Consider the following 18,142-nt stretch of genomic DNA (forward strand, 5'->3'; position numbering starts at 1 on the left):
GCATTGAGCATACTTGTGTCACATGTGGTGTCATTGTTCATCTTTAACTTACTAATGATGATAAATACCTAAGTGAAATGTGAAGTATATAGCTTTTTTCTTTGTGTTCATAAGCTCCATCTGGAACTTAAAAGATTGTTTACATATGTAATTCTTAGAAAATTTCTTTCTATAGATGTTTCTTTCTGTAGTCTCTTTAAGAAGAAAATCTGTGAATCCTTTTAAGCTTACAGGACAGACTGTATCTGGTGCTAGACATTCTGTTGATATTGCCTGATGTGTGATTTGAGAAGAAACTTGATAACCTAATAACATAAGTCAGCTGTTAACCTTATGCCAGATCAGATGTTAGACACTTTGTTAATACAATTTGATGTTAAGTTTTATGGTAGTGTTGGGGTGGAGAAATTTAAAACATCTAAGAGAGCTCTTTAAAGAGTGTGACAGAGTCCTCTTATCCAAGCAAATTAATCTTGTAAAAGTTTGTCCCAGCGAAAGAATCATTGACAGCTGAGAATACCTCATTTATTTAGGGAAAATAGCAAGTTAACAAAAAGTTCTCAGGCAGTTATCACAAAGCAAGTAGGAATCAAATGTAAAACCACAGTGATCTTTTCTCTCTGGGATGAATCTGAAACACAGAATCAAAGACTGGTCTCTACCTTACCTGGTTCTACATCCAGATAAATGACTGCAGTTTGTGCTCAGTTGACTTTCACATCCTCAGGGGATTGATAGGAGATTCCATGCCTGACTGAGAAGCATGAATTACACATACTTCTCATTTTTCAAGCCTTTTAATTACCTCTCCTCAGCCTTTCTTTTGCAAAACAGACTTGGCAGACAGTTCAGGCTGTAACTAGGTACTGAACAAGCATTCCCTTCTGAAAGTTTAAATCTCTGATGCCAAGGCCTTCTATACCAAGAAGAGCAAACCTGACTAAATACAATTTATATATGAATGTATTTTTAAATAATAACTGATAGATGAAGTAAGTTAGAATTACGTAAAGTGTGTACTGAATATTCTTTATATTGTTACTTACTGTATGCCATAGACATACAGATTATATATACATTTAAATTTGCTTTAGTGGAAAATATGTCATTACTGTCAAAGGGATTTATTTAACTGGTTTAAGTAAGTTTTGTTTTTCTTTATTGCTCCTGCTTCATTCTCCTTGTTAAATATATAAATGATGATAGACGCATGTGTTGTTTTTTTTGACCCATGTATCTGTGTGTGTGTACTCCTCCCATCTAAGAAGGGAGACTGACTACAAAAATTTGTCTGCTTGCCTAGGTAAGCATCAAGGAAGCTTATCTCTGCTCAATTCTCTGGGTGGAGAGAGAAAAATGATGTAATGATGACGATAACGGTAACACAGTAAAAACAGTACCATTTATTTATTTCAACTTGTTTGCCACCCTCTGTACTTAGCAACTTTACTCATCTAACCCTCACATAAACCTTTGAGGTAGATAAAATTATAAACTCCATTTTGTATAGAACAGGAAACTGAGACACATATAAGTCCAAGATCATACAGCTAGTAGGTAGAGGAATTCAGGATTTGAACTTAAGCTGTCTAGTTTCAGAGCCTTAAGTTCTAAACCACTACACCATACAGTCTTTCCAAGCTTGCACCTCCATCCAGGTGTGCAATATGAATGTGTAGTATCCATGTGGTATGAAAATTCCAAGTGAAGGAACTAAAATTTATACTTGATTTTGTGAACTTGGCCTTGTGGGTTTCTAAGCACTGGCAAATGCTGCTTTGTAGAGATTCTTCCTCAACCAAGGAGCATGGGACTTTCACCAGAAAAACAACCTCCCAGTGAAGGTGAACTCATAATATAATTACAAGGAAGTAGTCCAACATGAGGGAAAGTTAGCAGACAACACAAGAAGGCTAATTAGAAGACTAGGAACTGATTTAATAGAAAGATCAGAAAGACACTACAAATTCAGTCTTTAGTTAAAGTGTCTAAATAAATGACAAAGACACCGAAGTGAGTGAGTTTGCAAAAGAACCATGTAGGATTTGTTGAAATGAAAATTTTGATTATCGAATTAAAAGTCAATAGTTGGGAAATATTAATAGCAAAAATTAAATAGCAGTTGAGAAACAGGTAAAAGAGTCTTAAATAATTCGAAGTGAATCTGAAACTAGAGATTCTGTGAAACTGGGGTCAAATGGAAAGGCAATCTTCAAAGCATCCATAGGGAAAAAACACCTTTACATTCAGAGGACCAAAAGTCAGATTAACTGTGAATAAGCACTGTCAACCAAGAATTTTGTATGTAGCTGTTAAACCGTCATGCAAGAATAAGGGAATAGTATAGAAATTGTATTATCAGTGTATCTGAATGAAGGGTAAATGGGAGATTTCTGTTCTCACCTCTTCTGTAAGTAAATTGTTTCAAAATTAAAAATTTTAAACCCTACCCTCCCACGATTTTAGAGAAACAACTAGAAGCTTACCACTTGCAGATAATCATTACAAGCATGTGTTATTAAAAAGCTTCTAAAGTCTATACTTTATAAAGATAGAAATTCAACTGTAAAGGAAGGATTGAGAAACAAGAAAAAGTGGTTATCAAAGAAATTGGTAAATGTTGATAACCATTGATCATTATCATTCTTTACTTACACGTGCACAGGTAAGTTTTCTGTTTAATTCACACAACAGCCGTATGGTATGAGTACATAACATTTTTCTGAACTAAAGGACATCATTCTCCTTTTTGAAGGAGCTCATTCAGTCCTCAGCACATGGGGTGAAAAAGGATGAAACCAAGTTATCTCTGAAATTAGAGAATTCTGAATAAAGAGACAATATTTTTTATTTATTTATTTTATTTTTAATTTTTTTAATGTTTTATTTATTTCTGAGAGAGAGAGACAGTATGAACAGGGGAGGGTCAGAGAGAGAGGGAAATATAGAATCTGAAGACAGGCTCCAGGCTCATAGCTAGCTGTCAGCACAGAGCCCGATGCGGGGCTCAAACTCACGAACTGTGAGATGATGACCTGAGCCAAAGTCGGATGCTTAACCATCTAAGCCACCCAGGCTCCCCTAAAGAGACAATCTTTAAACCTTTGAGAAAACTGAAAACTTTTCACCTAGAAAGTAAAGAAAACTAGAATGTCACCAGACTTCTTAGCAACTCTGGAAGGTAGAAGAGAGTAAAACAGTGCCTCTAAAATCCTGTACTCAACCAAATGCTGTCGAATGTTAAATGCAAGGATTTAAAACATTTGTCTTCATATATACCCTTTCTTCAGAAGTTGCTGGACTGTGAAAGGTGTAAGTAAATCAACTATTTTCACACAAACAAAAGTGGTGGAGTATGTGATTTTATAAAATAAGCTGAGGAGGGTGAAGAAAAAGGAATATATAATTACTAGAAACAGGAAAGGAACTGAGGGAACATGCCTGGAGAGCAGCTAGTCAGAATTGAAGCAGGAAGCTAGGTTCTGTGAAGAAACCAGAGAAATTTGAATTTGTATGTCTACACATATGGTTAGGTATTTGGAAATTACAGGTCTTTTACAGCTCTAATTAAAGTATTTTACAGTTCTGATACAGGAACATAGGAAAACTAAGCAAATAAAAAAGGTGAGCACATATTACACTCAGGAAAAACAAAAGATGATTGGAGAAGGGACAGCTGATTTTAATATGTTACTTGTTTTAGCAGTATCAGTTTTAATAACAGAAACATTGAATATTGATTCAACCAAAAATTGTAATTATCTAGTAGTGATGATGACAGTGATAGGGAGTTTGAAGATGGGAGACAAGAAAAGACCTATCCTAATCTGTTTAAACAGAAAGTCAGTTTAAATTTTCTACAAATCATCAACTCAACAAGTAGCAGTAAGCATCTTCCTTATAATTAAAAATACCAGAGGAAACATGTTGGTAAGATAAAAATGACTACCACCAACAGATGAAGAGGTTTTTTTGTTTTTGTTTTTTTTTGAGATTTGTGACTTCAAGAGCTTTTTATTACTTTATTTTTATGATTTTATTTTTTAAAGTTTATTTATTTTGAGAGAGAGAACACGTGTGGGAGCCAAATGGAAAGATAGTCTTCAGAGCATCCATAGGGAAAAAACATGTTTACATTCAAAGGACCAAAAGTCAGATTAACCGTGAACTTTTCATCAGCAGCAGTACAGGTCATAGTAGTATCTGCATGGGTGTGTGTGAGAGAGAGAATAACAAGCAGGCTCGGCACTGTTAGCTCAGAGCCTGATGCAGGGCTCAAAAAACTCTGCACTTGTATTATTTTGAGTAACAGTAGAGGTTTGTTAAAATATAAGAAAGCATTGTACAAGTGTGGATTTATTCCCAGAACTTCTGGTATAGAACTCCATTTGTGTCTGGTTAACTGTGGTGGTACCACCCACCAAGAAAGGTAACATAAAAACAAGTATGAAGGAAATGGCAATGAATTCCGTGTTTCAAATACTGTGTTTTAGGTAAGTAGGAGACTGAGATGTTCATTATCACATGCATATAAATGTCTGCCTGGACTCAGCAGAAAAGTTCAGAGTGGTAAGAGAGGCTTCAATCCATCAACTAATACATTGAGAGGCTATGTGTCACATAATTGTTACTTCTAATCTAGGCAACTAAAGAAGTGTTTAAGGAGAGGGAATAATAAAATGGAAATGGGAGAAAGAAAAAGGGAGGGAGAGAAGCCAAAAAACAGAAAGAAGAAAAGTAGCAGGAAAGGAGGAGGAGGAAGATTATTAAAGAGAGGAAAAGGTAAGCATTGCAGTCATTATCATACAAAGGGGAGAAGAAATGTGGGGAGTAGAGCATGAGACACTGGTGTCCATGAATATTACTTTCCTCTGTGAAACCCTTCCATGCTTGAGCCAGAAAAATCTCTACTACATCCTTAAACAAAATGATATGTCTGTGTTTGGTGTTAAATACTTTAATTCAGAGAGAAAAAGGAAAATGTGAGGGGGAAAACCCGGAGTATACTATAAAAATGTTACCTAGTGAAACTTATAAAATGTTAATGATTAATGTCCAAGCCAGTTTATAAAAGTAAACCTAAGCAATGCTGTATGGGATGATACGTTTATAATAGAATAATGGTTTATAATGGAATAGGGAATGACTTTTCATGTAAACTAAACCCCCTAATCCAGTATGAAAGTTGACATTTGACTACATAAAATTTTAAAGCTTTCATATGAAAAGTATAAACAATGTTGAGAAACAAACTGATGCAAACAAACAAACAAAAACGTGAAGCCTCTACGCTGAAAACCACAAATTCAATAGGGATATACCATGTTAATTGATTAGAATACACAATATTGTTAAAGTGTGATTTTTTGTTTTGTAATTGTTAGAAAAATTTAATCCCAGTCAGAATGCAGGACATTTTTTTGTAGAAATTGACAAACTGAGTCTAAATGTGTATGGACATGCAAAGAACCTAGACAATCCAAAAACATAAATTATAAAAGATAAAATTGATAAGCCAGACTTCATCAAATTAAAAAACTTACTTGAAAGATGTTATTAATATAAAAAAGACAAAGTCCAGGAAGAAATACTCACAGTATATATTTTGGACAATGGACTTGATCTAAAATATATAAAGAACACAACTGAATAAGACAGCTAAATTAAAAAGTGAGCAAAATATCTGAACATATATAACCAGAGAAGATATACGAATTGCCAAAAAGCCTTTGAAAGACTGTCATTAGTTATTAGGAAAGTGCACATTAAAACCACAGCAAGATACTACCTCATACCCACTAGAATGACTGACATTGAAAAGACTGTCACTACAAACGATTGTTAGATTGTGGAATAGCAGGGCTCTCATACTTGCCAGCATAAGTGCAGATGGTATAATGGATCTGGAAAAGTGGTCAATAGTTTCTTACCAAGTTAAAATTAAACTTAGAGTAAGATCCAGCAGTTCTATTCCTAAATGTTTACTCTGGAGAGACGAAAACTTATGTCCATACAAACACTTGTACACACAAGTTCATAAAGCCTTGTTTTTAATAGCTGAAAAGCAATAATAGCCATCAGCAGATGAATGGGTAAACAAATTGTATCTGTACACTTAAATCTACTTAGAGAAAAGGTAGAGGCAACATAAATAAATCTCAAAAAAATGCTAAATGAAAGAAGCCAGGTAATTTTTTTTTTAATAAAAAAAGAAAGAACACATACCGTGTGATTATATTTCTATGAAGCTACAGGAAAGACTAACATATAATTAGTCATTTCAAATGTATGAAAGAACCTACCCCATTTATTTCAGTAGTTACAGAACCCTGATTAACCACAGAAAAGTAGATCTGTAATAAATAGGTATTTTTTCAAAAGGATCTTGTACCACAGATCAGTATTAAAGAACCATTTTACTCAGATTGGGACACATTTAGTGCTGGTGTAGCTGTGAATAAGCTTTATTGATAATTTGTGCTTTTGCTTGGTCATTGATTAATAAGGTTTGCATTTTTGTCAGACACTTCTTTGGCATTTAATAGAACTAGAGACCTCACACCCTGCCCCAACCTCAGTATGTTCACCAGATCCTTCAAAGTCTGTAGCAAGGATGTCCAATTTTACTTGATTCCATATTTTGGATTTTCCGTTCCTGATCTTTATCATTCTGTGATCAAGTGGAAATTGTTGGCATTTGCTTCTTTTACTTATATTTCATTTAAATTGTTATTTAAAAATATATAGAAAGTTGGGGTGCCTGGGTGGCTCCGTCAGTTAAGCACCCGGCTTTGGCTCAGGTCATGATCTCACCATCCGTGAGATTGAGCCCCACATTGGGCCCTGTGCTGACAGCTCAGAGCCTGGAGCCTTATTAAGCTTCTGTGTCTCCCTCTCTCTGCCCCTCCCCTGCTTGCACTCTTTCTCTATTTCTCAAAAATGAATAAATATTAGAAAAACTTTTTAAAAAGTCTATAGAAAATTACATGTATATGTAATATGTAGGAAATTACATAGAACTTACATGTATTCTTTAATTAATAAATAATTATAAAGCAAGTATATCACCCAAGTCAGGACGTAGAATATTGCCCCCATTCCATGACCTTTTTATACATGGGCTTGTTCTCAATCCCTGCCCTCAACTTTAGAGGTAACTACTCTCCTGACATTTATCATAATAATTTCCTTGCTTTCCTTTTATACCAATCTGTGTATCTCTGAACAAAATAGTTTGTTTTTTGAAATTCATGCAAATGAAACCATTCCGTATATATTATTTTGTACCTTGCCGCTTTCCCTTTAAAACATGTCAGTGAAAATTATCCAGGGTCGCTTGGGTGGCCCGGTTGGTTGTACATCCAACGTAGGCTCAGGTCATGTCATGGTCCATGAGTTTGAGCCCCAGTCGGGCTCTGTGCTGACAGCTTGGAGGATGAAGCCTGCTTTGGATTCTCTGTCCCTGGTCTCTTTGCCGCCCCTCCCCCCCCCCCTGCTCTGTCACCCTCTGTCTCTCAAAATTAATAAATGTTAGAGAAAAAATTTAAAAAATGAAGAAAAATATCCATTGTGTTGCGTGAAGCCACCATTTTCATTTTGTATAGTACTCTGTATGAATATACCACAATTCATTTTCATCATTTTATTTTTTTCCTGTTAGACTTTTAGGTTGTTTGCAGCTATTATAAAAAACAGTACTTGTTTTGGCTGCTTTATTTTGCTATTTTTGATGATAAAGGCATCTTGCTATATAGCTCTTTACAGTTTATATAGTGTCTTCATAATCATCTAATTTAGTGTTCATTTGCGACCTGTGACATTGGCAGTGCTGTATTCCATTACCTAACTTGCCCAACCTAACATTTCATAATAACTGAGCATTCTTAATACCTCAATTGAGTTAAAGTACTGGAGGAAAAAAAGAGGGGTGCCTGGGTGACTCCATTGGTGAAGCCTCCGACTATGGCTCAGGTTGTGATCTTGCAGTTTGTGAGTTCAAGTCTCATGCCAGGGCTCTGTGCTGACAGCTCAGAGCCTGGAGCCTGCTTCGGATTCTGTGTCCCCCTCTCTCTGCACCTCCCCTACTAGCATGCCCTCTTTCTCAAAAATAAACATAAAAAAAAAAAAAAAAAAAGAACAGGAGAATGAGGACATCTTTAGCTAATCTCTAATAATCTCTTCTTTTTTGTAATTTTAAAAAAAAAAAATTAATGTTTATTTTTGAGAGAGTTCACAAACTCGAATTCGTGAACTGCAAGGTCATGACCTTGAGCCAAAGTTGGACATTCAACTGAGCCACCTCAGTGTTCCTCTGTGTCTTAAAACAAGGCTTTATTATTGTTTCTTTGGAAGTTGATCTAGAAAACAGTTCTGTGGGTAGGAAGTTCTTTAAATTGTTATAGCAAAAGTTTTTATACAAGTGTAGAGTAAATGCCTATAGCCTTTGGTTTAAGTGCAGAGGTGAGGAGGAGAAGAAGCTGATGATGAAGAATACTACCACCGTTTTTATGCCAGGCTCATTAATAGTCAAGAGACTAAGCTTTTAAATCAGGAAAGCTCTGCCCAGTTGCTAAATGGTTAGATAATTCACTTCAGGCTTTTGTAAAATTTTATATTTTGTGAATCTCTGTGTGTGTGAAATACTCACCAGTATTATAGACCAGTCTGACCCCTTAGGTGTCCAGCATGTGCTAAGCTGTGTTTCAAGCCAAGTGTGGATGTTGATGTTGTTGCAAAGTAATAGTCTTTTTGTTAAGATTAAAAAAAAAAGTATAAGGCTTTAGAAATGGTTTTAAGCAACTAGCAGTTAAAGAAATGAAAGTAACTGTAGTATATATATTATTAGTGAAATTTTTTTGTGATAAATTTAGTATTTCTCTCAATGTGTATATATAAGTATTATAAGTCTACACACTTCGGAAAAATAATTCTAAAGAGGAAGTTTGTTAAGAAAAGCAAGAAGATGAAAAATGTTTTGGCATGATGTTCCAAGCCATGTTTGAGCCATTTTTAGATTTATATATTTACTTAACAAATACACATTTGTGCAGTTGCAATTATCCTCTTGGTTTGAAAGTATATTTCACCAGATTTATTATCTAGGTAGAAATAACTTCAGCTATTTGTCCTTTCTTTTTCAAAAACAAAGCATAAATTATTGTACTTAAAAAAAAATCATTCTTCAACTAATCGTGAAGGAAGAAGTCTCGTGAATGTCATTTTCAAAGTACTACCTGTGAGTGGGAAATTGTATATTTTAAAATTCACAAATTAATGAATAGCTTTACTGTAAATGGGAAGGAATTTTGAATTTGGTAAAATGTGGCGTGATGAAGTATTACAGATTATAAATTAGGAAGTCATTTTAAGTATTAAACAGAAAGAACACTTGATTAAAAAGAGAAGACACTATAACACCTCCCAATCCAGAATTAATATTTAAAGATAGTTTCTGGAAAATATAATTTCTGGATAAGAAGGGAACTTACCTGGCTTTATACATAGATAAGAAAATTAAACAATAGAGTTTTAAACATGAGATTTCAGAATGGAGCTCGAGTGTATAAAGCTAAGTGAAATAAGTCAGTCAGATCAAGACAAATACCACATGATTTCACTCATACATAGAATTTAAGAAACAAAACAGATGAACTTGGGGAAGGGAAGGAAAAATAAAACAAGTTAAAAAGAGGGAAGGAGGCAAACCATAAGAGACTTCACTATAGAGAACAAAGTGATGGTTGCTGGAGGGGAGTGGGCAGGGGATGGGGTAAATGAGTGATGGGCATTAAGGAGGGTCCCTGTTGGGATGAACACTGGGTTGTATGTAAGTGATGAATCACCATGTTCTGCTTCTGAAACCAGTATTATATGTTAACTAACTTGAATTTAAATAAAAACTTGGAACAAAAAAAATTAACATCAGATTTTAATAGATTTGGTGTTTTTCCATGTCTGTGTTGGAACAATGATGAGCGTACAGAATTCTCAGTTTTAAACAGATTTATTTTTGTGTTCGTAGAACTGGTTAAAAGATAGTTGACTTCACAAAGACTTTTTCTTTTCATTAATTTTTTATTTTGTAATTTAAGTATAGGTGACATAGCTTCTAGCTTACAGCATAGAGATTGGGCAGTTATATACATTATGAAATTCTTGTCATGAGAAGTATGGTTACCATGTGTCATCACACAAAGTTATTACTGTGTTATTGACTATATTCCCTCTGCTGTGCTTGTATCATCTCAGTGATTTACTTACTTTACAGTGACTTCTTGTCTTTGATTCAGGGAGAAATTAAACTTCTTAAATGTAGCACTCAAATAGTGTTCATGTTATTGTGTTATATTGTCTTTGCTGTTATATTCTTTCTAAGAAGGAAGTAAGTGAAGCATACTGTTTTACTGAGCTTTTAAACCTTCATTCTATTTACTCAGTTCAGTGGACAGAATCAATTGCAACACTGCTACTTCTTTGTTTTGGAAGTTTGGGTGAGATGAGGAATGTTGATCCTTGCTTGAAAATAAATCTTCCCTGTTCTGAATTGTTAACTATGACAAGAATGTAAATTCTCTTCCTTCTGATCTTCCTTTTTGAATGTAGGCTTAAATCTTAACATGTCATTTTTCTGAGATATGTTAGGGGACTTGCTTTCTGGACTTTGTAGCATCAGAGTCCCACATTTGTGACATAAAAGACGGCATTTATCTTTACTGAAGATCTTCACCTATATGAATATAAAAATTACTGTCATTTCTGTCATACGAGGTTTCTACGAATCATGGTTTTGGAGACAGCGAAAAGGAGGAATGTTATTTCACTTAATGTTCAGGGTCTGTGATCCTGTAATGTAGCTGTTTTTTACTGGTGTATACTTTACATAGCTTATAAACTTATGAAAGCTTTTTCAGAAGTTTATAAACATACAATATACCTGTTTGACTGCTTGGGACACAGATATTAACAGATCTTTGAGGAATCTTGTTAATGCATCTTTGGTCTTTGATCTTTTCATTTCCAGGATTGCTTTTTTCTTCATTGTATCTACCACCCTACTGTGTCTTAAGAAATTTTTTTTAACGTTTGTTTATTTTTGAGAGAGAGAGTGGAAGCAGGGAAGGGGCAGAGAGAGCTGGCAGGCTCCAGGCTCTGAGCTCTCAAAGTTACAAACTTTGAGATCATGACCTGAGCCAAAGTTGGATGCTTTAATCCAGCTGAGACACCCAGGAGCCCCTAAAACTTCAATCTTCCTGGAAAATTTTCCTAACATGTGTTGCCTTTGCTTCTCTCCTTTCTCCTTCTTTCACTTCTTAACCCACTCTAAACTGATTTCTGCCTACACTACTTTACTGAAATATATGTAACCAGGGCCACCAAGTGTCTGCTGCCCATTCTTTTGTCGTCTTTTTTTAAATACTTGTTTATTTTGAGAGGGCATGCACACGCATGTACACGCGAGACATCGCGGGAAGGGCAGCGTGAGAGGGAGAGAGAATCCCAAGCAGGCTGTGCACTGCTCATTCTAATGGACTGTTTTCTGTCTTTGCTATCTCCATGGCAGTTAATTCTGTTACCTATGTCCTCTTTGAAACAGGATCCTCCTCTCTGTTTCTGATAGCACTCACATATTCTTTGTAGACTTTTCTTTCTCTCCCCATCAGTTAAATGCTCCTATTACTTACTTACAGTTCTCTCTTAGATTCTCTTTGCTTTTCATAATGCTGCTTGCTTTCTTTCTTATTGTTTTTTATACTGCTTTCTTTAGAATTTTGGGTTCATTGCCTCATTTCTCATCTCCTGATAATTCCAGGATTTTTCCTTGGCTTCAGAGCTGTATATCTGGTGGTCTCCTGGACATCTTCATGTGATAATTGTACTAGACTGCAGGTGATATAAATCCATTGCAGTGTAGCTTCAGGCTAGAGAAAGAGAAATACTGCTTCACAAAACAGAGCTCAGGCACACAGGACACACGGGTCTTAGGGATGATTGGAAGCAGAGATTCATGTCCTCTAAACTTCCTCCTCTCTCTTGTCTACTTGTCAGCAGTATTATCTCAGAACAGTCATTTACATGAACTTTGGAATTTAGCTGGCTAAGGCCTTAAAGTCAACATCTTTGCAGGCAAGTAGAAAAAATAGGTTCACTCTTAGCTTACCTAAGATTGCCAGATGTGGATTCTGATTGACTAAGCTTGGTTGACTGCCAGTGGGACATAAACTATTTTTGCTGACACTGATTCTGGTGGTGGTGGTGGCAGGGATCTATTGTCATAAATCACAAAATGAAGCCAAAATTAGATGCCATCCATCTTTCGTGGTTAATTACAATTTCAGTGAAGAAGCTGATAATTTTGTTTATGGTTATTGGTGAATTAACAGCTGCTGATTATTTAAGAAGAATTGATTGCTATACCAGTTATTTTTGGATTGTTTTTGAAAACAAAGGGTTTAAGTGAAGAAATCTTGTATGAAAATAATCAGTATTTCTTCTTGGAATTGGAGACTTTTATATGGCAGTCATAATGTTGTAGTTAGTGATTAAAAAATAAATTTATTAGAATAATTCATACTTTTGTAGTTATAAAACAGGTTGCCTAATGAAAGCAAGGATCTCTGTTTTATTTCACTGCTATATTCTTAATACCTAACACTCAAAAAAAGTGTTCAAATATTTTTGTTGTGTGCCTGGGTGGCTCATTTGGTTAAGTGTCCTACTTTTTAGCTCACCTTAGGTCATGATCTTGCAATTTGCGAGATCGAACTCCATTGGGACTCTACATTGACAGTGTGGGTGCTGCTTGGGATTCTCTCCCTCTCTCTTTGCCCCTACCTTGCTCATGTGCTCAAAATAAAGAAATAAACATTAAAAATTTTTGTCGGATATCAGTTTATTAAAATCTTAACTTTTTTTCCAGTGCTTACATTTTAGGGAAATATTTTTATCACAGATTGAAAAAAATAAAAGCATCTAATGATAAGTAAAATAACTTGTTTTCTTCTCTTTTCTGTTTTTTTTAGATTATCTGTTAGAGCCCCTGAGTCAAGACAAGAATTTTTATACCTTTCTGGTGATTCAGAAACAAGTCTGTGTAGAGCAAGAAGCAAAGAAAGAAAGTTTGAATCTCTTCATTAAATTAACTATATAAGATACTTGACTTCTGGGAACAAAAGTACAGAGAAGTAATAAAACTGTTTTTTTGGCATCATTGGACATTCGGCATCTCAAGGAGCGTGCTTTGTGAAGCTTCCCGAGCTAAGATTTGAAAACTTCATTGGTGCTCATTTATACCGTGGACTATAAGCATGAGTGAATTCTGGTTATGTTTCAACTGCTGTATTGCAGAACAGCCTCAGCCTGTAAGTATGAAGTAATATGTGTACAGATTGGGTGGGGTCCTTATTAAACATACCACTGGTTCTTAAGCTGAGATTCAGGACTGTAGCAGGAATTGGAGGGCAGATCTCAGGAGTGTCAGAAAGTAGTTCAGGGGAACTCTGAACATCTGGTAAAAAAAAGAAAAGAAAAGAAAAAAAAAACCCTACCTGTTTTTTGGGTAAATGCTGTGTATCAAGAACTGTTCTAGCCATTGTACATGAATGAGGGTGTTGTCATCCTCTACTGAGTACATAGCTTCTACAGGAACAGTGAGAGGTAGAGACCCCACTTTGAGGTAGAACAGTACAGTCGGCCTTGGAAGTCAGCAGGTGGAAGGAGCAGCAGCCAGACTTTGCTCACATCCTTCTTAACCCACCACCTCTTTTTCCTCACAGCACCTCTGAGGAAGATACCATTATCCTTATTGTTCAGTTGAAATAGATTTAGTTTTTTGCTCAAAGTCCTATAGATAGTAAGTGGTCTTAGCTGACTATTTTTTTGTACATGACCCACTTTTGTGCCTTCTAACCTGTGCACTCATATTGTTACCTCTTCCCAAATCTTGCCCTCCAAAGTCTCATTTTCTTTTTATCTTTTAAGATGTGGATATCAAATGTCAACTTTATAAGATCTCCACCAGCTTTTTCCTGACTTAGCCATTACCTCATCTTTATTCCTGCTAGCTCCTTAGTTCATTTTCCTGTTACAGCATGGAGCTTCTGCATGGTAAATAACCCTTATATAGTCTCTCCACCACATTTTTAATTCTTTAGCGGCCCTGACCATATTTACTTTGTATTTTCAGGGTCAAATCTATTACCTTGGGGAGTGTCGTTATACATGCCAGCTGGTTAGCTGGGTAGCTGGCTGAGTAAGTGAGTTTATATTGTTTGGTTTACATTTGTAAAACCATGAAAGGAAGAATGAGGTATAATCTTAAAGTCTTTTCAGATATTTTCTGAGCCTTTTTCTGGGCATATGCAGTCAACTTTTAAGTTTTTTTCCTGGGTATGCAGTGGTTTTTGAATGTCTTAGTCTTCATGTCTGGTTCCAAAATGGGGGGGGGGGAATGAAAAAATGAAGGGATTGGGGGGAGAGGAGAAAGGATGTCGACTTTTAAATCCCCTCAAGTGACTGAAGCAGAGTGGGAGGTGCAAGGTCTATTCACCCCTTTGCTCCTTTGGGATGAGAAACATAGAAAACTGGAGGACTTTTTGCCCACCCTGGCCCTACAAGATGTGTGTAAGCTGCTCTGATCAGCTAGGAGTGGGGGGTGGGTAGCTGCTACTGTAGTAAGAACTGAGACTGAGGGGAGATTAACTGTAGTTTACCTTCCAGTCTTCCCCTGGAGGCTGCGAGCCTTGAACAGACTCCAGAGTTCTAAAATAGTTCTGTCAGACGGATTTCCCCAGTGCATTTGTTGTGGTTGGATGCAGATTCCTTGTGCCATTTACTCTGCCATTTCCCCTTTTACAACTTTTATAATTTTGGTTTTTTTACATTTGACTCTTCGATCCATGAAGTATCGAAGATTGTTTTGTGTGGTATGAGGTTGGGGTCTGTTCTTTCATGCTAATCAGCTATCTAAAGACAGTTTGTTTATTTTTTTTTAATTTTTTAATGTTTGTTTATTTTTGAGAGAGAGGGAGACCAGAGTACAAGTGGGGGAGCAGAGACACAGAATCTGCAGCAGGTTCCAGGCTCTGAGCTGTCAGCACAGAGCCCGATGTAGGGCTTGAACTCATGAACTGTGAGATCATGACCTAAGCTCAAGGTGGATGCTTAGCCGACTGAGCCATCCAGTCACCCCTACAGATAGTTTATTAAATAATCTTTTTATTAATGATTTGGAATGTCACTTTTACTATATACTGTGTTTTTTCATATATTTAAGGGTCCATTCCTAAAGTCTCTTTTATTCTTTGGGTACATAATGGTTATACCTGTGTCACTACCATACTGTTTGTTTTTTTGTTTGTTTTTGTTTTTTTAATGTTTATTTCTGAGAGAGAGTGAGCGAGCAGGGGAGAGTCAGAGAGAGAGGGAGACACAGAATCAGAAACAGGCTCCAGGCGCTGAGCTAGCTGTCAGCACAGAGCCCTACAAGGGGCTCGAACCCACGAACCATGAGATCATGACCTGAGCCAAAGTCGGACACTCCACTGACTGAGCCACCCAGGCGCCCCACTACCATACTGTTTTAATTGCTCTAGTTATTAAGTAAATTTTTGCTGTATCATAGAGGAAGTCTATTCCATAGATTTTCTTTTTCATCTTTATTGGTAATATTTTGTGAAGTGGCTTGTTTTTATATGATTCCTTATTAGGTTTTTCTTTATATAAAGTATTTCATAATGCATATTTTTTTAAGTTAAAATATTTGAAGGCTTTTTTTTTTTTTTTTATTTTTGAGAGAGAGAGAGACACTGTGGGCTGGGGAGGAGGAGAGAATGAGAGGGAGACACAGAATCTGAAACAGTCCTCAGGCTCTGAACTGTCAACACAGAGCAATCCGGATACAGGGTTCAAACTCAAAAACTGTGAGATCATGACCTGAGCTGAAGTCAGAAGCTTAACCAACTGAGCCACCGGGGGCCCCTTAATTTTTTTTTTTAGCGTTTATTTATTTTTGACAGAGGGAGACAGAGCATGGGTGAGGGAGGAGCAGAGAGAGAGTGAGACACAGATTCTGAAGCAGGCTCCAGGCTCGGAGCTGTCAGCATAGAGCCTGACGCAGGACTCGAACTCCTAGACCATGAGATCATGACATGAGCTGGAGTCAGACACTCAATCGACTGAGCCATCTAGCTGCCCCTGTAATGCATATTTTTAATCTGATAGGTGTTTACTTTAGGATTGCATTATGTGTAGAATATAATTGGGTGAGAATTGATGTCTTCAAAATTCTAGACAATCCCTTTGAGAAACATAACGTTTTCATTTACATAGACCTTTTAATATTCTTTTAGTAAGCTTTAAAATTTCATCTTTCATCATTTCACCATTTTGCATATTTCTTGTTAGGTTTGTTCTAAATATTTTAGGGTTTTTTAATACCGTTGTGAGTCAAATTGTTTTTCTATTATATTTCCTAATAGAATTTTACTAGTATACAGTAAATAAATAATTTTTATCCACTGATCTTTTAACCAGACAACTTACTGAACACTTTATATTTTCAAAATATCTTTATATGGTTACAGTTTTTTTTAGTCTTTTTCTGATAAATAAATCTTTGGTCCTGTTGTTATCTTACTGCATTAACTAAGACCTCCAGTATAATGTTGAATAGTACCAGTGATATGTGAACATCATTGCTTCTCCTGACCTTAAGGTTCTAATGTAAGCATAATATGAATATATATTTTAGTGAATGTGTGTTTACCTATACATTTAAGTTATTGTATATAACTTGTATCAGTGATACTATCAAGGATTACATTTTTATCAGTTTTAAAAAATTATGGAATTTTTGAATTCAGTTACCATATTGTTTTGTATGCCTTGTAATATTTTGTTGAGGGTCAGATATAGTAATGATGAGTAAAGGAACTGAGGTGAGCAGGCCATCTTACATTTGTCTCAGTGTTAGTACATGTTTATTGTAGCTGTAGGTGTCAGGATAAAGTTTCCTCTGGTGTTTTGGTTTTTGTGCCATGTTTTCTCTTTGTTTACTTGGAGACTTCTTAAATAAGGCCTGAGACGTCTACTTATTTCAGTTGTATTCTCCTGTTACATAGAAGCCCCTTATTGACGTTGTTGGTAAGGTGTGAGGTGCGGGATTGTGTGCTGCTATGGTTGTTTCAGGTTTTTAGTGAGCCTTTGCTCCTGGGCTGTAACCTGTAAGTTCTTCTTAGTTTTGTTTTGAGCTCCTTGGTTGAAGCAAAGGCCTATAGAAGGCGCTGGAATTGCGTATTTCTCTTTCTTTGCATAGAAAGTTAGACTGCCTGCGATCAGATATTTCCCTTCCTTGGAGTTCCAAGTTAGTAGATGGTAAAATCTCAGTCCCTTAGCTCAGGTACAAGAGTTTGTCGTAAGGGTAGCGTTTGTTAAGAACAAAATGCCCTGCCTTACTTAAAAATAACTACTTTCTCTGCTCAAGCACAAGGAAATGTTTCTTTGATCTTCACTTTGAGTATATAGTAGACTTCCTGGAGGTGAAACTAAGACTGGGCCCCCTGAAGTTCTTCACTCTCACACTCGTGTACGTTCCTCTTCTAGTAATTCATCACTTATAGTTTAGACTTTCCTACTCTGGTCCTGAATACCTGGAAGTTCCTCATCATGGGTTTCTGTGTCTTTCTATCTGGTTTTGGAGGCAGCAGTTCTCTCTGTGATCTTAGTTCTCTGATGGATCTAAGAAGAGTTGTTTGTTTCTAGTTTTTTCAACTTTTTCCCTGGGTGTGGAAGGGAGTGAAACTTGTCAAGCTCTACATGCCAGCCTGGAAACCAGAAGTCAGTATTGCTATATATTTTAAGATTGACTTTTTCATTGTCATTATTCATAATATATATAATAAAGTGAGTCCTGTTCCAGTATGTGATGTAGGTATAATCACTGATAGCTAACATAGAAAAACATAGGTTTGGCGTGTAAACAACAGGAGCATAAAGCCTTGGAATTACAAATCTGAGACTTTAGAAATACGTTTTCTATTACACAAAGGATTTGCACCTTGAGTTTTTTGCACACATACAACATGTCAGTATTGTGTTATTGTTTAATAATACATATTTGTGTAAAGTATTCCATAAGAATTCCATG

The 18,142-nt window shown here is 36.0% G+C and overlaps 1 protein-coding gene across 4 annotated transcripts in view; it reads left to right on the forward strand.

Annotated features, from left to right (window-relative positions):
• The window catches only part of CDC42SE2 (CDC42 small effector 2), a 119,131-nt gene that overhangs the window by 71,998 nt on the left and 28,991 nt on the right, over window positions 1-18,142 (forward strand). For all 4 annotated transcript variants that reach the window (XM_039252537.1, XM_039252536.1, XM_039252538.1 and 1 more), the window contains one exon: window positions 13,020-13,358. In XM_039252537.1, the coding sequence (XP_039108468.1) occupies window positions 13,305-13,358 (54 nt within the window). In that variant the 5' untranslated portion in view covers window positions 13,020-13,304. The remainder of the gene's footprint in view (window positions 1-13,019; window positions 13,359-18,142) is intronic.

The sequence above is a fragment of the Hyaena hyaena genome, unplaced genomic scaffold, assembly GCF_003009895.1.
Source record: "Hyaena hyaena isolate Hyena2069 unplaced genomic scaffold, ASM300989v1 scaffold_425, whole genome shotgun sequence".
NCBI lineage: Eukaryota > Metazoa > Chordata > Mammalia > Carnivora > Hyaenidae > Hyaena > Hyaena hyaena.